Genomic DNA, 20,983 nt, shown 5'->3' with positions numbered 1-20,983 from the left:
GACTTGTCTGGATTGTATTCCATCTACTTGTTAACATGATCCATATAAATTGTGGTATAGAGTAAACTGTTGGATGAGCTACTTGGAGATGATACTTGTTTGATTAGATATGCGGGTTGTGAATTGATATCTATATTTCCTTGTGATATGAGATTATACCACCGATATGGGATCAGAGTGACAATCCAACACATGAAACATTGTATTTCATTGGAACTGGAGTGCACGCCTGCATATATATATATATATATACTATTAGGATCATAGTGCATGCTACACGATTCGTGCTAGCATCAGGCAAGCAATTTCAAGAAATCGTCGCATGGCTGGTTCCCTTATTCGCCTTCGCTTTCATGATTGCTTTGTTCAGGTTAGTTGAAAGAGAGTATATATCTCTCGTGCTTTTTCTGAATTGTTCATATATTTTTTAAGTCAATTAATCAATGGTTGAAATGGTATGCTATTTTGGTCATCAATTTAGTGATGACCAAATCTTGATGAGGCCCCTTCCATCGATAGTGAAAAGAATGTCTTTCCAAATCCTGGGTCAGCCAGAGGTTTTGGAATCATAGAAGATGCAAAGAGAGGTGGAAAAGATTTGTCCCGGGGTGGTTTCTTGTGTTGACATACTTGTTTCAGCTCGAGATGTATCAATTACTGTAAGTTCACATAATTTGTTTCTCGGTATTTTTTGAACTATAATAAACAAAACAAGATATTTCTCAACACTGCACTAGTTAAATTTATATGTATGTTATACAATGCTACTAATTATTTATATGTATGTTATACAATGCTATAAAAATAATTAGTAATCATATGTATCAGCTTTGCAAACACTTGAAGACGTCAATGTCCTCAAGAAGGAGAAAATGGAAACCTTGCACCTCTTTGGTTACACCAAATCAATTCGAAAACAACTACTTCAAGAACCTCATCGATAAGAAAGGTCTTCTTCACCAGATCAAATTCTTTTCAGTACAGGATCAACAAATGGCATTGCTTCTGAATATGGTAACAGCTCTTGACCTTTCTCATTTGACTTTGTTGTTGCTATGATCAAAATGGGAGATATCAGTCCTCTAACTGGTCAAAATGAAATCATAAGAAAAGTTTGTGGAAGTGTGAACCACTTCTTCCAATATGTATTACTTTATCTCTCTTAATTATTCCAAGAAGAAAGATTTCTCTCTTAATAATTCCAAGAATAAGTTAGATTTTATATGATTACAGAACTATATATTTGTATGTTTATGTATTGAAGAGTAATCTCGTTTATTCTTTTTTTTATTTTTTTTATTATGTCAGAATTTGTATGTTTATGTACGGAAAAGTAATCTCGTTTATTATTTTAATTTTTGTTTTGGTTATGTAAGAATGATGTACTTTTTCTAATGCAAATAAAGTTAAAGTTACTGTGCCATGTTAGTGCAATGGGTACAACTTCATGTTACATGACTCAAAATTTTTCATTCTACTTTTGAACACCGTTTCTGCTCCATATGCAGTGCTATTTTTACTATTTGTCAAGGCCAATGCTTCCTTCAAACTCAAAGAGAATGAAATGCTTAGCTGAGTTGATACAAAAGGAACCGACATGGACCCGGTGAAATTGAATCCGTCGTGAAGATGTGGAGGTTCAGCGGCTAGACCATAAGGCTAGACCGTAAGATCCCGTGCACCTTAACTCTAGCTTATTTGCAGTTACAATCTTAATCGAATGGGTAGGATATACGAGAATTACAGCCTGAAAAGTAACAACCCCGGTTTTTCTTAGCACATGTCACTGAATTTGAGACCAATTAATGTCTTAACGTACCCGCTATAATAACAAAAATAATCAAAATGAAAAGGAAGACGAATAAATGATAACAGATAAGAGTGCACCAACCTTTTATCGCCTATGTTTTTGAAGCTGGGCAAGCGAAACAGCAATTTTAGCACCGACACTGGCATTATTTTTCACAAGGGCAATGTCTTAAAACTTCATTAAAGACACTCGAAACTGAAGGCATTGATTTAATTCAGGTGGCATTGCGGAAATGATTAATAATAATTTTAATGAATGATGTGCAAACTAAACATCATATAGCAACATCAGATAAAGGATACTTGAAGCCAGAGATGCTCCACCAGTAAGTTCATTGACCCTTGCAAGCAAGAATGGAGTTTCAGCATTGCCAATAATCTTCTTCTCTCTGAGTTAGCAATTCCATCCCAACATTAATATGTTAAAATTATGTGGAAATAGATAATGAGTTGCAAGGACCACGTACTTCCGCAAATACGAGGATTCACCAGGATACTTACCGTGCTTCTTGGAGAGCTTGTTGTATTGCCAACTCAATCAAACTTCCAGAAGCAGCATGCTCCCTTGGAATGGGGACTGCTATCAAGATTCCACTCTTCCGCTCAAGTCTTATGGTTGCATCTACAGTCAAAGTTGGAGAATACAAGTAAAAATGATATGTTTAACAAGTAAATAGATGAAGGGTGAAATAGGTATAGGGCTGCTTACCAATAACTCGAGCGCAATGTTCTGGTGATTCTACTCGAGCAGGTGCCTAGTTTTATGACAAAAGATGGACAATGTGGAAAACATGATGTAATGAGACTGCTCACAAGTTATAAACATAATAACGAATAAAATGATCTTGTGTTAACTGAAATTATATGAGACTGCACACAAATTATCCAAACATTCCAAAGAAGAGTAATCTATTCACCTACCCTATCATTTTCTTCTGAACTGCCCATCATTCCCAATAGTCAAGGGAATAAAAGTTTTTGAAAAATAAGAAGAGAAGAGCCCACATTTTGACTATGTTAGTGTTTGGTGTTGACGAGCAGCACATTTCAGCATGTAACAATGTTCTATCCTATTTCCTGTACCTCAGTCTTTCACGGTTTAGTATAGCAATCTACTTTCTCCCTTTCATTTTATAAGTCGGTGTTCAGCAGGTACGGTGTTTAAGAAGTAAAGGAAGATTTTTGATGCATAAACTGAATATATATATCACACGAAAGGCAATCTTAAAACTTGTGGTCTTAAATATGCAATAACATTCCAATGGGCTACGGCTGTAAGAGTCCGTCATTAGGGTAAAATGAGAAGTTCAAACTTTTAAGAGTTTTCAAATATAGAAATGTATCATTCTTTTGAGTGACATAAAATGAAAGGATGGCATACTACATAAGAAACTAGAAGTCAATAATTCCATCCCCGGCATAAGTTGGTCTAGTTTTCATATTTTGGGAGGGTTTCTATGACTGATTGATTTAATAGTCTAATTTGTTTGAAACACATAACAGGAGCTAATTATAGGACTAATGACAAAACGTGAACCTTGCAGCCACTGGTTTGTGTGAAGAAAGCAGGGAACTCATCGGTTTTATAAGCTGCAACAGTAACTCTTTGAGTTTCCTGTAGGTCGAGATAGGAAAAAAAAAAAGAATGAATTCCAAGTCATCTATTATCAAATATCAATTTATTGTAAATGAAAGATCTGAAGTTAAATAACAAAGTCGGTACAAACCAAATATTCAAGTGTTCGAGGAATATCTAGTATCGATTTTATACCAGCAGAAATCACAGCCACAGGAGTATTTCCAAGCTCAGTAAGATCAGAAGAAATATCCATTGCTGCAAAAATAAATGCATAAGAACTACTCAAACATAATAAATAAAAAATAAATGCAAATAAGAGAAGAAAAGTTGAAACCCAGGGAATTTGCTTATTTCATTAAGAAAAATTTGCTACCTTAAACCAAAAAGACTTTAAGAGATGCTCTAAATGACAATCATGTAGTGAACGAGTTTATGGAAGCAGCCTAATAATCCACCTTGTTAAGAAAATTGACCGTCAGGCTAACTCATGAGTTGAGTTCTATCCAAGACAATATAAGGTGACAATAGTCAACTCCCTCAACCAATGTTGGAAGCTCTAATACATGTCCTGGACATCTGTAGTGTGGACAGCATAATATGGGGCCAACACTGGATAACCAAGAATAGGGATGGATCTAACTTTAATACCACATGAGAAACAAAGACACGTGAAAAATGAATAACATTAAGAAAATGATATCTTAGGTCTAAACCTCAAAAGCTAGCGGAGCTAATAGTCATTCCCTAAACCTGTGTGGGACACTATTACACCCCTCCTCTGCATGCCCATGTCTGGAAATTTGGACCGTGGACAACAGGTAAACTAAGAATACAGATGGCACCGACTCTGATATCATGATAAGAAAATGGATGTTATTTTCACTTTGCCTTAAAAGCTAGCTCATAAGGCATGGATCGCACAAGACCATTTAAGGAGAAGACAGTCCATAGTGATGGAGACACTCTAAGCAGCCCATAACAGTGTTTTGGATGTCGAAAGTCGCAAAAGGTGACAAGGGTCTGCCTTGCCACAAGGCTTGGCGGCGAGGTCTCACCTTTTTGAAGTGTGGCGCCAATTAATACCAAAAAATTAAAATATTTAATTGCATATATAAATAATAAAAATCTCAATAGCAATAACATATTCGCAAATATTTCAATTAGTATATCATATAACTAAACTAGAAAAAAGTTTTAACAGTGCAAGTGTGCAAATTTGGAAAGAAAGGCCTAAATTAACCTTTTATCTTTTAAAACCCTAATTTCAAAAAAAATACAAACGCCTTTCTCGCCTCTCGCTTTTGTTGCCATTGTCGCCAAGGCGTCACCTTTTGAAATGGCATCGCCGTGAAGCTAATAGGCGATGAAGGGTCGCCTCGCCTCGCCTCAAATCTCGCCATTGGCAACGAGGCAATCGCCTTTCACAACACAAGCTCATATTAGCCAGGGCTGTAGATCAAGAACTTAGACCATTTACAGAAGTTGAAAATCATTATTGAGCTAATATTTGGAACTAATCAGTAAGATAATCAGCAGAAGAAACTCCATATTGCTCCTGGTAACAGGTTGGGAGTTGGACATCCTAATTTAGTTTCATTTCTGCTTAATTCATATTGATGATACCACTGATCACGTACCACCGTACATGAAAATGTCCTTCACATGCATCTAGTTCTCTATGACTCCAATCTTGATTTTATTTATAAATCAAATATTTATTTGCCAGTTATTGTCACAAAATGCTCAACGAAATTTGGCAAGCTGTGGCCCAGCTGTGCCAGGGAAAAGAATAGAAGAAGCATCTGAATACTTCATGCATGCTCCACTTGCATTCTAATTAAAAGATCAGATGCTACCAAGAAAAATACGTCATTCTAGCATCCCCATAGAGATAAAGTACCAACGCACATCTGTAAGTGTTGATTCACTTACTGTTCTCTCCATGTCTATGCACTCCTCCAATACCACCAGTGACAAATACTGGAATACCAACCTACAAGATAAAGAAGATTTTTGCAAAAGATTCAGATGAAATACAGGAAAAACAAGATTTTTTGCAAAAGATTCAGATGAAATACAGCAAAAACAAGATAGTTACTAGAGAAATCCTTTATGAATGCAGTCATCACCTTCGAAGCAAGATACATTGTTGCAGAGACAGTAGTTGCCCCATTCTCCCTGCCTGCCATCTAGGGAAAAAAATGCAAACAATAACTTTGAGAAAAGTTAATTTGATAGCTTTCAGGCGACTCCATAAGAATATTTGGTAGGAGCCTGACAGATATCCAATCATATGTTTCAGACCTTTCGAAAGGGGAAATTTAAGGATGGAGAATATACCTTGCTTCTATAGCTTAAAACACATGAATAACAGCAGATGTCAGTAAGAGACACAAGATAAATCCAAATATAAGAATGTCCAGAAGATTCACGTCAGTTACTATCATTTATACGTGAAAGGCTACCATTCAACAGTTATGTCCAAAGAGAGGAAAAGAACCAAAGAAGATAGAATATTTCCATCGGTAAAGCGAAAACAGTCTTTGACAACAGCAACTGAGAAACCAGATACGCTTGTTTTTTTTAAAAAGAAGAACGAACGATATGTCTGAACTCTGACCCAATCAGATGTGAAGAAGCCATGAAGCGAGAAGATAGTCATCTCTTTGTTAGTAACTAGAAACTTTCGATGAAGTAGACAAAATCCACTATGATCTTTGGGTTGTCTAATGTCTCTTCTTATGACTCACCTCCATTCCCTATTGTGATACCTCACCTACAAGCTAGTGCAGTCAGCCAGTTACATAGGCATGTTGAATACAGGAAATTAGTAAAAGCCTGAATATAGTTTTTTAATAAATAGTGGAATTCGGGACATATTATCTATACCTCAATTATATTACTGGGTACTTGTTAACGCCCATCAGTATAGATACCGAGCAACTTTTCCACTAAAGTTTGTGCAGATGGGATAAAGTCACCTAAGCTTCTATGCCTGGATTGAGCTTTGAACCCATCTCGCATGGTTTTCATCGCACTTCATTCACCACAAGGTCACACCTTTGATGCTTAATAATAGACTCCAATAGTGCAAAATCAAGAAAGTGTGTGGCATTCCCATGTGTTCTTGGTTCTTACTATCCTACTAATTATAATTTTAAGCAACAGTAATGGCCATCACATTCCATTCCAATTAAACTACCCTTTCTTTAAACTGGTAACTTTAAGATACCAGCACAGTATTATTCTTCCACTCTTTAAACAAAACCAAGAGTATCATAACCCCCATCAAGCGATGGAAGTTTATGAGATTCATTAAAGTGGTTTGTTCATAAATTGTGATTACAATCATGTTCATTGCCGCGATTAGCTACTGATAAATTTCTTGTAGGCTTATATGACAAAAGAAGTAAGTTTTTAGCACACACAGACACAGACAGACAGGCACACACACATATTCCTCAAGCTAGTGAAATTTAAGTTCCAGCAGTCAAAAAAAATATTTTAACAAATATGATAGAGGCAAACAAGATATAACTGCCCAGATTAAGTCACGTAGTCTGCAACTGACTTACAACAATTGCAATATCTCTACTAGCAGTTTTCCGAGCTTTGCTACCAAGACGAGCTAGAGTCTCTAGTTCTTCTGTAGTCAAGCCTACCATAAAGAATAAAACTCGTGGTTAAAACATTTTACATGCTACCATGATTTCCCTAGTTAAAAGAAAGCTACAAAAGTATGGGAACTCAGAAATAACCTAAGGTCATGCAAGTATTTTAAGTATTATCATTCCAGAAGTTCATAGACGTTGAGCCAAGAGTATCAATCAGATAAAGTTTGACAAGCAGATGATGCAGTCCTAAGGGCCATTAGTTAGTAAGGATAGCAATATCCGGGACTCGTATTCTCGGTTTTCACATTTCCTAATGAAGTGTAAGTTTACCAAATAATTTAGCAAAGATTCAAAGCTGTTGTGAACATGATGTTGTAGAATTAATAAAATACAAGATGGAAATGGCTCACAGCAGATAAGCATAGATGCTTTCAGAAAGGTTACTTTCCGCACCAAATTTCTCATCTTCACACTCCATTTCCAGAAAAAATATCTTACTCCATTTCTCATCTTCATATTGATCACTCATAGAAACTGCCCAAGTATTGAAAGGTCAACACTTTCAGAGAACCATCAGAAACTCACGGAATATGCATCAGCCATGTGCCAATGCTAGAATATGATTGAGTGTAGAAGTCAATGTACATTATCTACCAGTTTATACTTTGAAGGAACACTAGTACATTGTGAAAAAATTCCATCTCTTTCATGAGAGAAAGATGTAGATGTTAGAGTTAAAGCACTCGTCAATCTAAGTGAGCTACCAAAAGTCGAAAGTTAGCATGAGTAAGGAGTAAATACCTAAAAAGATATGATGTAGACTACCGGTCCTACTGATAGTTAAGATGCATATTAAGAAGCCAAGAACAAAGAAGTTGATGTTATTGCAGATTACTCTTAATCGTGCACAAAGAGAGCGCCATGAGTTCTTTGGACACTTTAGTCAGAAGAGACATGATGAACTTAAGAATCCTAGAAATCACCCCCACTTTCCTGCCAAGGTACCTCCAACCAAGAAATGAGAAAAGAGAAAAGAATGGAATAAAGAAAAAAGAGGAAACGAAGTCTCAGATAAACACCTATGCATGGTACACCATCCAGAATAGCGATAGTGGCAGGTACAGCTCCATTCTCCTTCACAATGACCTCCAACTCTTTCGCTGTCTCGAAATTCTGGGGATACGGCATTCCTGGAAACAGCAAAAATAGCCATCGTTAAAACTACTATCAATAGGACATAAATGAGAAAGTAACTTCATTTCCTTAAGACTAACTTAATACATGTAAGGCTAAGTAAGGCCAACTACCGAAATGCCTTGTCGCAAAGTCTAAGTCTTTGTTTCAGTCTACAGTATTTTTGATGCACAATAAGCGCACATGATTGATGAGTTAACACATTGATCATTCAAGTAACACGTTTTTTGCGCAATAAATGTAAAGCAGAAGTCTCCATCTTTTAGTTTTTCTATTTTATTCGGGAGGACGGGGTATGGAAAGGAGGAATGGATATCAGGGGCACCTACTGCACAAACAGCCGGTTCACCAGACTCAACAGTTTTCAGCTCCAAATTTACACATGCACATACATGAAAATCCATTAAAGTTGGCAAATATTAAGAGAACTGAACGATGGAGCAGTGGATACACATACATTTGCTCCTCAAGCAAGTTAGGACTTCGAACCCATTGACAATTCATCCCACAACTGCCCCTCATGGAGATCAAGTAAATTTCTTTCTGATAACCGGAGATCACGTAAATTTTATTACTAAAATTTAGCTTAACAAACATCATTTCTCAAGCATATTTCCTTTACATTCTGCTTTCAACATCCTCGCAAGGAACAAAATTATCTTCAGGAATACATGCTTTGGATTAGTACATAATGTTTTATTTTTTATAACCGAGAAATTCCCTATTTCAAGAGGCACACAATTTGAAATTCAGTGGATAATGGGCCCGCCCCTGTACTTTTCTCCATTATGGCTAGTGGCACAGAGTTTAAAACTCGATGATTAATGTGTGAGCCCCTCTACTCTTCTCCAAGAAGTCTAGCGGCACACAGTTTGAAACTCAATAAGTAATCGATCCGGCCTTCTTCTCTTCTCCATGATGGCTAGTGGCACACAGTCTGAACCTCATAAGACAAGGGGTCTACCTCTCTACTCTTATCCAGTTAATATAAGGCTTTTGCCTTCGGCGGGATTCAAACCCATAAATTGTGCGTAATTTAGACATCACAAGTTGCAGTCTTTCTTTTAATAACCGTGGTGCTCGGGCCAGCTTTCCGCATCTCGACTAATTTCATGGGATATGGTCAACTCGCACTTTGGGGTCGGCGGGGCCGTTTGGGTGGTCAAACGGGCCAAACAGCGCGAACGGACCGTTTTCGGGCCAAATCGGTGAGCTATAGCCCATGGTTCCGGTGGTGGTTCCGGACGTGTTTTGGGCGGAAAATCGACCGGGGGCTCCCAAGCAGGCCGAGGAGCGGGGGAGTGTGCGCCTTTGGGGTCGGCGAGGCCGTTTGGGTGGTCAAACGGATGAAACGGTGAGAACGAGCCATTTTCGGGACAAATCAATGTGCTATAGCCCACGGTTCCGGGGGTGGGACTGGGGCCCGACTGTGTTTTGGGTCAAAAATCGACCGCGGGCTCCCAGGCAAATTGAGGAGTGGGGGAGCAGGTAACACTGTCCACAAAAGCTTATGAAAAGAAATCACCTAGTATTTTTCTCTATATTGAAATTAGAACATGAGACCTCATGGTTCATAACTCACTTCATTAATCACTAAACCACAACCTTGGTATCACAGGTTGCAGTATCACTAAATAGTAGTACATGATTTTCTTTCCGTTATACTAATAAAACATAGACAATACAAGCAAAACAATAACAATTGAACAACGAAGTCCAAAACTTCTCATACCATGAGATATTATGGTGGATTCTAATGCAACAATCGGGCTACCACATTTTAGTGCTCCTGAAACCTCCGGAGACATCTTAATCCACCCCAAATTTTGACCATGAGATCCGGCCTATAAAGAACGGGAGAAAAAAATAACCATGAGACTAATGAAGCAACGAAAAAGGATGAACATGTAAGTCATTGTCATTCACAATAAACAGAACTTCAATATGAAAAATAATAGCACTTTTGCATAACTGAAATCGAACAAAATTACTTCAAAACTAAGGCATTTGTAACTTCATTAGTAGTACACAATCTCAAACCCTACTTTTTTAGCTCCCATTTGCCAAAGATTTTGAAGTTAAAAACTTGAAAAATGATTTTTGTAACTGGTTTTGGAATTTGATGTTGTGTATGGACGTGTATTTTACATGAAAAAAAAATTAAAGCATTGTGATTGGAAGTCAAAATACAAGCCTGAGCCAATTTTTGAAAATTTGAAAAGATTTTCAAAATATGAACAAATTTCATGGCGAAAAAAAATTTAAAAACAGATTTCAAGACTATACTCCGAAAATATATGTCCAGTTACTATAAAAATTTGAGTTTTAAGTGATTTTGGAATTTGAAGTTGTGTATGATCGTGCATTTTATTTGAAAAAAATTGAAGTTTTGTGATTGGAAGTCGAAAAACAAGCCTTAGAGGCAGTTTTTTGGGAATTTGAAGTTGTGTCTATACATGCATTTTACTTGGGAAGAAAAATTGAGATTTTGCGATTAGAAGTCGAAAAACAAGCCTCCGAGGCAGTTTTTTGGGAATTTGAAGTTTTGTCTAGACGTGCATTTTACTTGGAAAGAAAAATTGAAATTTTGCGATTAGAAGTCGAAAAAAAAGCCTCAGAGGTAGAGGCAGTTTTTTGGGAATTTGAAGTTATGTCTAGACGTGCATTTTATTTGGAAAGAAGAATTGAAATTTTGTGATTACAACAACAACAACAACATAACCAGTGTATTCCCAAAAAGTGGAAGGTAAAGTGTACGCAGTTCATACCACTACCTCAGACGAAGTAAAGAGGTTGTTTCCGATAGACCTCTGGCTCAGGACAGATCACAATATGGTAAACAAAAAACATAAAAGCAAAAAACAGAAAGGGATATCACACCGATAGATAATAAAAAGGAAACAAGACACCCACAAGGTAATCCTATAAACTAGCTACACGATAGCATAGACATCACCAAAACACCACGAACAAGAGACTACAAGAAACTACAGGTACAAATACAAACAAAGCACTCTTCCCTACTATTACGGACGTACTCCTATCTACTAACTCTCTACCCTAATCTGCGTCCTCCACACCTTCATATCAAGGGTCATGTCCTCCGTAAGTTGTAACTGCTTCATGTTATGCCTAATCATCTCCCTTCAATATTTCTTCGGCCTACCTCTACCTCGCCTAAAACCATCCATAGTCAATCTCTCACACCTCTGCACTGGAGCATTCGTGCGCCTCCTCATCACATGCCCGAACCATCGCAACCTCACTTTCCGCATCTTGTCCTCTACCAAAGTCACTCCCACCTTCTCTTGAATATTCTCATTTCTAATCCTATCCCTCCTGGTAACTTCACGCATCCATCGCAACATCCTCATCTCCGCCACCTTCAATTTTGGATGTGGGAGTTCTTAACTGGCCAACGCTCCGTTTCATACAACATAGCAGGTCAGACTGCCACTGTAAAACTTTTAAGCTTAGAAGGCACCTTCTTATCATACAAGACTCCTGAAGGGAGCCTCCATTTCAACCACCCTGCACCAATACAGTGCGTGACATCCTCATCAATCTCACCATTCCCCTGAATCATAGATCCAAGATACTTGAAACTCTCCCTCTTCTGAATGGCCCGACAATCTAGTTTCACTACCACGTCAGCCTTATGCGACAAATCACTAAACTTACATTCCAAGTACTCCGTCTTGGTCCTGCTCAACCTACATCCTTTAAATTCAACGGTCTGTCTCCAAACCTCCAACTTATCATTAACTCCTCCCGAGTCTCGTCAACCAGTCAACATCATCGGCAGATAACATACTCCAAGGCACCTCCCCTTAACTACGCCGAATCAAAACATCTATCACCAAGGCAAATAAAAACGGGCTAAGAGTCGAACCCTAGTGCAACCTATCATAACAGGAAAATGCTCCGAATCTCCTCCTACCTTCCTCACACGAGTCTTCGCGCTGTCATACATGCCCTGAATCGACCTAATATACTCCACGGGCACCTTTCTATCCTCCAAGCACCTCCACAAAACGTCTCTAAAGACTGTGTCATACGTCTTCTCAAGAACAATGAACACCATGTGCAAGCCCTTCCTCTCCCTAAACTGCTCCACTAATCTCCTCACGATATGAATGGCCTCAGTAGTCGAACAACCTGGCATGCAACTCTACCACCCTCTCCCAAACCTTCATAGTATAACTCAACAACATAATACTCCTATAGCTGTTGCAACTATGAATGTCCCTCTTGTTCTTATATAACAGAATCATCGTACTCCATCTCCAAGCTTCGGGCATCAGTTGAAAAACAAGCCTCAGAGGCAATTTTTTGGAAATTTGAAATTGTGTCTAAACATGCATTTTACTTGGGAAGAAAAAATGAAATTCTGTGATTAGGAATCGAAAAACAAGCCACAAAGGCAGTTTTCTTGAGGTGTTAAAAGTTGTGTTTGGACGTGCATTTTACTTGAAAAAGACTTGAAGTTTGTGCTTGTTAGTCGAAAAACAAGCCTCCGAGGTAGTTTTTTGGAAAGTTGAAAGTTGTATTTAGACGTGCATTATAGTTGGAAAAAAAATTGAAGTTTTGTGATTGAAAGTCGAAAAACAAGCCTCCGAGGCAGTTTTGGGTATTTATAGAGATTTTAAAAGGGCAAACAACATAAATCCCAATATTTTGGAGCTTAATTACAGAAAATCTCAACATTTTACATAATTACTGCAAATCCCGATTTTGAGTCTGTCGAGATACATAATTAGCTCCCGATACATCCAACGAAGATACATTTTTTTCTTTGAAAAGATACATAATTAGCTTCCAATACATTTTTTTTCAATTTTGTGTCTGTTGAGATACATGATACATCAACGAAGATACATTTTTTCCTTTGTAAAGATAAATAATTAGCTCCCGATATATTTTTTTTGATTTTGGTTCTATAGAAATACATAATTACCTCCCGATACATTCAACGAAGATACAGAATTAGTTGAGATTTTTGTAATTACAATATAAGTATGGGGATTTGTGTAAATATGGTAAGTTAAAGGTGTATGTTTATGTTATTTTTGCTTTTTAAAATATAATTGCATTTCATAACGAAACAACAACATAGTGAAATCTCACAATTGAGGTCTGACGAGAGTAGAGTGTATGCCGACACAAAAATTTGAAAATAAATCTTAAATTTATACTCCCAAAATTTACAGGCAAATGCTATGAAAATAGAAGAAAGGGGTAATGAGTAGTAAGATAGTTTACCTTAGAGGAAGAAGTTGCTGATGCTGAAGTCAAGTGTCGCGTAAGGATTGATAGTCTAGAATTAGCCGAAGCCATTAATTATCAATAACACCACTTTGATTTCGCAAATTCAATGCGCAAATACTCGCAGAACGTCAAATCACCGGCCGCCGGGCTACTTAGCAGAGTCTTTTAACTTTTTTTGTGTGTTTGGTGTGTGGGCGTAGGGGTTTAACTTTTTTTGTGTGTGTGTTTGTTGTGTGGGCGGGGGGCGGGGGTTGTATTTTTTGGTTTTTTAAGTTTTTTTTTAATTTTTTTAATTTTTGAATGTGTTTAGTATCGACACAAAAGTGTTTTACTTTGAGGTTAAAAGTAAAAATAAGAAAGTTAAAAGTTGATTGTTGTTATAAATCAAAAGTTGATTGTTGTTATAAATGTATTTACATTATAATAAATGTCTATCAAGAATATATATATAAGATCTATCAAAATTTATTTGATATCAAGATATGAAATCTATTTTTAGACAGAAACTAGGGAAATTTCTCCGATAAATAAAAGAATTTTCTTCATTATAAAAAAAAAATTATTTGATATTTATTAAGATATGAAGTCTATTTTTAGAGAGAAACTAGGAGAATTTCCCCTGTAAATAAAAGGATTTCCTTCATTGTGAAAGACTCAATAGAATCCCTTATGAGAATTAAGAATTGCTCTTTTTTCTCTCTCTACTCCTATTCTTCTCTATTTTATTTTTTATAACATATTATCAGCACGAGACTCTGCAATCAAGGTGAGATTATAAATCTAAAAATAATTTCAAGGTTATTAAATCCTTATATTATTTATTTTTTGCTACTAATGATATAATTATTGTTGTATTTAAAAAAAAATTGGTTTGAGTCATTTGGTTGGGAAAGAGTTATCCCAGAATAATTAATCCTAAAATTAGTTATCCACCATGTATATGGGACAACTTATCCCATCATTATGGTGTAAATGGTGGAATAAATAATTTCGGTACAAGCTAAAACCTCACATCAAACATGGGATAAAATAATCTTTCATTTTATCTCGGGACTATTTATCCTTATACCTTATACCAAACAACCCCTAAATTTATTCATGAATAGCAATATTGTTAAGTAGACATCTCATTAAGAGGGTAAGACATTGGGTTAAAAGTTTTAATGCATCATGATGATAAAATGTTGGATTCAAGTCTCATCGAGTTATAGCCTAAGATGCCTTTATATGGATAAAATATTGGATATTATGATGGCTAAGATAAAATCATGGGTGTTTGGTGAAAAGCGTGAAACATATCCATTGATAAACTCTATTCCATTAAATAAATATTGTAGCAATATATGATTAATTTGAAAGTTGATACCTTGCTCCCTTCTTGAATGGAATGTGGTACCAGTGTATAATATGTCTGAAAGAAGATAAGTGATAAATACACAAATATAAGCGTGAAGAGACAATATTATAATAATCATCAAAAGTGATATTTTCTCTATTTCAAAAAGAATGACTAGTTTGATTTGACACGGAGTTTAAGAAAATAAAGAAGACTCTTAAATCCTGTGGTCTTAAATTAAAGATATGTCAAATGTACCAAAATATCATTAAATCTTGTGGTCTTAAACATGTCATGTGGAAAGTTAAAATTAAAAAGTTGTTAAAAAAAAAGGGGTCATTCTTTTTTAAACGGATTAAAAAGAAAAGTAAGTCATTCTTTTTAAAACAGAGAGAGTAATATTTTCACACGTTTATCATGATTATAAAATATGTTAAAAAAAATTCTCTACATTATATGTACACCTCGATTTGCTCTAGAATTAGCAATATTTTGAAAGAGGTTATAAGCTATCATATGATAGGCTTAGGACACGATTATATTTTATTCTTGAGAATGAGAATTTTGATTGTTATAACTTATAAGCACTGATGTATTCTCTGGGTGAATGTGATAATATTTAGTAAAGCTTATTAATAAATGTGCACTTGATTGTGATGCCATCACAATCAACTCCGAAAGAGGTAGAATAAATGAGAAAAAATATTCTGCAATTTGCTCATAAGTATTAAATATTTGATTTATTCATGTAATAGTAAATCTGAAATTTACTGAAGAAAAAAGTAGATGTCATGGTAAACTTGAAGTTACTAGTACAAATAAGTTCATAAATTGACATGAACGATTGTGACATCCTAAAGATGTGCATAGTGATTATTAAGCATATATTGAAGGACTAGAAAATTCTTCATGAACTTTTAATGTTGCTTGTTCTCGTGATAAGTTGGTTGGACCAACTAATATTGGGATTTGATTTCTCAAAATCTGAAAAACATAAAAGGTGAATATTAAGTCGTTTACCAGTCATGTAATCTATTAAGATGCATCGATATAAGATGATCACTTGTACGTTTATTGTCAACCTGCAGTTTGACATTCATAAAGTTGTTGCCTAATAAAATTGAGTTAAGAGCATAATTTTCAGATTGTGTAATCAAGACAATTCATCTTGATATGGCAGTTTGACATTGAATGCCTTTGATAAATAGCTAAACCATTGCTAATGAGAACAAAAGCTTCATGTATTAGTTTGAAATATTATATACAAAAGTACTTGTATGCATCAAACTAATAAATTATGATTAATTTATCCTCAAGTTGTTTCTGAGTCAGGAACCACACGTTATCTATCTAATAGTTTTGATGTGCGGTATACAATTAATAAATATACCATGACGCACAAAGATGGATTCCTCAAAGAAAATGGAGGATGTATGTTAATTTTCCTAACATAAGGGGGAGATTATAAGCAGCTATGAAGTATGTTAGGAATTATCATCAGATCCTCATTCAAAAGATAATTCAAGTTAAATGCTGAAAGCATCCCATATTTAAGCTGCAAGTGCTTCTATTTTGTCCCTAAAGGACAAATTCTATGCAAGTGTGAGACGTGATAGACCAATCGATTTTAAATAAAATAATCCTTGAAAAGGATAAGGAGCAAATAATCATAATTAAAAGGCAATGTGCTCTTGAAGAATCTACAATATAACACTTCATTATATATTATGAGAGGTTCGGGTACCTGAAAATAATGAAGTGATGAGATATCAGAATATTATGTCACACTGTGAATCGATACGAAATGATATATCATCAATATTTTTGATACAATATTGACGCAATATTGTGAAAGATTATAAGGATCTGAATTCTACGTTTATTTAAGCATGTTGACGTAGAAACATTTATCAAGTGAAGTGAAATGATGCATCTTGGTAAGCATAAAACTTATTTGATTTGCAGTCCAGATACTTGACGATGTCACTCATGAAATGTTGAATATTGTCACTTGACAAAATTTATATGAAAACTTTTTTAAGGATTCAAAATATTTGAAGCATGTAAAAGTTTCTTGAAAACTTATTTATAATCCTTATATTGTATAAGCTTATAGCTTGAAAATTACTAGAACTCTGGGAGAGTTTTCAAAAGCAATGGATTATTTGCTGAAATGAGAAACATACTGAATTAGATTGGACCTGAAGTACCATATCTTAGTGCAATTGATGCACTAATGTGTCTTACAAATACTACAAGGCTTGATATAGCCTTTTTTGATTAATTTGTTAGCAAGATATAGTTCTGTTCTACTACCGAGACTTCGAAATAGGATCAAACACATAATCTTATTTTATTGTAAATATTGCAATATCGATCTTGTTTGTTATGCTGATGCTGGGTATTTATTTAACGCGCATAAATCTCGGTCTCGAACATGCAATGTGTTCACATGAAGGGATACTATCATATCTTGGAGATATATAAAGCAGTCTATCGTAGCCACCTCATCGAACCATGTTGAGATAATAAATATTCATAAAACAAGCCGAGAATGTGTATGGTTGAGGTTCATGATACTTCTCATTCGAGAAAAATGTTGTTTGAAATATGACAAAGTACCTACGATTTTATATAAAGAAATGCAACATACATAGCACAACTGAATGAACGATTCATAAAAGGAGATAGAACGAAACACACTTCACAAAAAACTATTCTATACACATGAGTTCAAAAAGAAGAGTGATATTACCGTGCAACAGATTCGTTCAAGTGACAATATGACTGATTTATTCACCAAGTCTCTTTCAACTGTAACTTTAAAGAAGATGATGCACAAGATCAGGATGCAAAAGTTCAAGGATGTTCTCATTACGGGAGTTAATACGTGTTATACTCTTTTTTTTCTTACGAGATTTTGTCCCACTGAATTTTCCTTGTAAGGTTTTTAATGAGACAACCTATATGTGTATTGTTAGATATGTGTACTCTTTTTTTTTCACTAGATTTTTTTCCCACTAAATTTTTTCTAGTAAGGTTTTTAACGAGGTACATTATCTATCAATTAGACATTAAGGGGGAGTGTTATAAATGTATTTACATTATAGTGAATGTCTATAAAAAAAAATATAGATAAGATCTATTTGATATCTATTAGGATATGAAATATATATCTTTTAGAGAGAAATTCAGAGTAATTTTCCCTATAAATAGAAGGATTTTCTTCATTGTAAAAGACTCAAGAGAATCCCTTAGGAGAAATAAGAATTACTTTCCCTTCTCTCTCTACTCTTGTTCTTCTCTGTTTTATTTTTCATAACAGTTGCTAACTTTTTTGACTTTTAACTTAAAAATAACTTTTAAAAAAAAAACTAATTCAAACACTTCTAAGATTATAAAAGTGCCCCTTTCAATTGGCTTTGGGTCATTTTTCTTTTACATTCATCTTAATAAGTCATAAATAAAAAAGTAATTTTATTAATCTACCTCTTGAAAATATTTTGAATAAAATACTTTTAAAAAAATTAATTGCAAGAATAATATAAAAAAATTAATTAATATTTTTTTAATTTAATAAAGTGATCAACTAAATATGAGATAATTATTTTTACTGAATGATTAACTATGAAACGAAGAGAATAGTCTAAAACTATGTAGGTGTTTGATTATAAAAATTACAAAATTTTGGAGTTGAGTTGTGTTTGGCTTGAAATATAAATTGATGTTGTTTTTTGACTTTTTGTGAAAGGGGTGGAAGTGAAAAAACTGAAAACAAGTGTTTTTACTTTTTCGAATAGAGAGAAGTATGAATTACCTCCCTGAATTTGTCGAGTTTTATTCATGGTATACCTAAACTTTGACTTGTCCTAAGTACCCCCTCGAACTTGTTGTTTTAGTAAGTCGCGAGGCCCTTTTTTTCTGATTGTCCAGTGTGTGTACACGACGCGCGTACACGTGGAAAAAAGTGTTGATGTGGCTGTCCATGTGGATAAAACCATCCACTTTCCTTATATTTATCCTATAATAAAAAACAACTCACTTCTATCCTTAATTATCCGATTTCTCTCTAAAAAAATTATATTATTTAGTTTTCCTCTAATCCAAAATAGTGAAAGGTTGAATTTTCGTCAATCAAGTAAGCTATTATCTAAAAATTTATATTTTTTGGTGTGTGTTAAAAATATAAAAAAAAAATTGGTTAGTGTTTCATAGTAGTTTTCGATTAGTGTTTTGATTAGGATTTTGAGGAGACTCACATGCACAAATACGCTTCTTATTATAACTAATGGGGTAAGAAATTACAATTTAAATTAGGGGCGTACAAAAATCAAACCGATAAAAATGTTATTGATTTACCGTTATAGGGTTAATGATTTTTTAATGATTTTATAAAAAAAATTATTGGGTCATTGATTCGATTTCGATTTTTTTTATTGGGTTATTGGGTAAACCGATAACCCAATAAGTTTATGCTAAATTATTATTTTACACCATATATATATATATATATATATATAAAAGTAGAATTTTGGTTGCGACTTTCGATTTCTTTTCATTTTAGTTACTACTTTTTTTATTTTCTATTTTACGTGTATTTTCTTACGATTAAGTTGAAAATCAAATCGTTAGGGACTAAAAATTGATAATCAATATAACTATATTCTCTTTATTATAAGTATGTGTCTTAATTTTTTTAGTATTTATTTTGTTATTATTTTTTAAAATATTTGCTTCGATATTTAGTACATTTTTTTATGTACAATAACTCATATGATATATATAATTAAGATTACAAAATTGAAAGATTTTCATAGGAATGGAAACTGAAGTTTTAGATTGGATTAATAAACGGATGAATTTTTTTTTAGATTAATAAACGAAATTTATACAAAATTAATAAACAGAATTTTTACAAAATTAATAAATGGATGAAATGTTTATTTCATAAACTAATTAATAAATTGAAGTGTTACAAAATTAATAAATGGATGAATTTTTTTTTAGATTGAAAGTAATGGAGGAAGAGGGATAATAAATAGGGAGGGATACTTAAATTTTTTGAAAAAATTAAAGAAAAATAATTTTTTTTTCATTTTTTAATCATGAAAAAAGCTGATTTGGTCCAAAGAATACTCCATCACGCGCGTGATGGAGTGTGACTACAAACATTTTGCCACATCGGCAAAAAAGACCATGCAACTTCTAAAACAACAAGTTCGGGGTACTTAGGACAAGTCAAAGTTCAGGTGTACCATGAATAAAACTCGACAAGTTCAGGGGGTAATAGATACTTCTCTCTTTTCAAAATACACTACTTTTGAAATAAACTGGAAAAAAAAAAAATCTGAAAAAGGTAAAAAATTCTTATGCCAAACGGGGTCTTAACTATTTATAAGTACTTTTTAATTTACCCAAACATATTAAAAATGCTTTAAAGCACCTAAAGTCAATTCAAACAAAATTTAAATCAAACTTCCCTTTGAATAAAACCATCTTTTGATTTTTCATTTTTTTTTTTTTTCATATTGAATAAGAATGAGAGGTGTTAAAGCTTTTTATCATCCCGGCGTCGAGCTATTTTTCCGCAAGACCTCCCCTATAGTATCGTCACCACAACAGAGTTTAACCACCAAGTTCGGGATGGGTTGATATGGTTCCTCTACGTCTAGGACACCAGAATATCGAACCATGAATGAAGAAGGCAGTCGTCTTTTTTTAATTAAATTAGTGCAGAGCATGTGAATTAAACTCTCACTAATAATGTAAAATTTTATCTAATCAACCAAATAAACTCATAAAATTATTCACGTGACTTAATTAATTAATTTATGTCTTTAAAAATAAAAATAATAATAAACATAATTTATATGTGTCTGTGTTGTGAAAATTTTTAATTTATGCTCACGCATTATATAATATTATTTAGCGAAAATTACGTTAAATGGACAGCTTCAAAGTTCATTATGAGTTTCTAGCCATTACTTAAAAAGTATAGAGATTAAAAATAGCTACATGTTGATAGCTAAGTAAAACTCATAAGAATAATCTTACTTAAAACATGAAATGATTTAGAAAAATCTGAACTCTATAGACAGTTGCTTGGTTTTAAACTTATAAATCATAAATTATTCTTCAATTTTGTCATAGGTAATTCAAATCCAAAGGGAAAACACTTTCCCA

General features: G+C 34.2%; 1 protein-coding gene across 5 annotated transcripts; it reads right to left on the bottom strand.

Moving 5' to 3' along the window:
* Positions 1 to 718: 718 nt before the first annotated feature.
* On the bottom strand, positions 719 to 13,711 carry LOC107853890 (pseudouridine-5'-phosphate glycosidase). 5 transcript variants are annotated; one of them, XR_007055427.1, is made up of 13 exons: positions 13,459 to 13,709; positions 9,929 to 10,040; positions 8,082 to 8,192; positions 6,964 to 7,046; positions 5,518 to 5,577; positions 5,321 to 5,381; positions 3,537 to 3,643; positions 3,347 to 3,424; positions 2,519 to 2,564; positions 2,311 to 2,431; positions 2,113 to 2,198; positions 1,892 to 1,984; positions 719 to 1,053 (listed from the first exon to the last, which is right to left on the bottom strand). XR_007055427.1 is itself a non-coding variant. In XM_016698873.2 (13 exons), exons 1-12 carry the CDS (start codon positions 13,531 to 13,533, stop codon positions 1,895 to 1,897), a joined length of 1,023 nt encoding a protein of 340 aa, XP_016554359.1. In that variant the 5' UTR covers positions 13,534 to 13,707; the 3' UTR covers positions 719 to 1,053; positions 1,892 to 1,894. The 5 variants fall into 5 exon arrangements, 3 of the variants coding, with proteins under 3 accessions (XP_016554359.1, XP_016554360.1, XP_047268511.1); XM_016698873.2 differs by having other exon boundaries at positions 1,892 to 1,977; positions 13,459 to 13,707; XR_007055428.1 differs by lacking the exon at positions 719 to 1,053 and adding an exon at positions 1,356 to 1,747.
* Positions 13,712 to 20,983: the final 7,272 nt, after the last annotated feature.

The sequence above is a fragment of the Capsicum annuum genome, chromosome 5 (assembly GCF_002878395.1).
Source record: "Capsicum annuum cultivar UCD-10X-F1 chromosome 5, UCD10Xv1.1, whole genome shotgun sequence".
NCBI lineage: Eukaryota > Viridiplantae > Streptophyta > Magnoliopsida > Solanales > Solanaceae > Capsicum > Capsicum annuum.
This window is presented reverse-complemented; position numbering and strand designations above follow the sequence as displayed.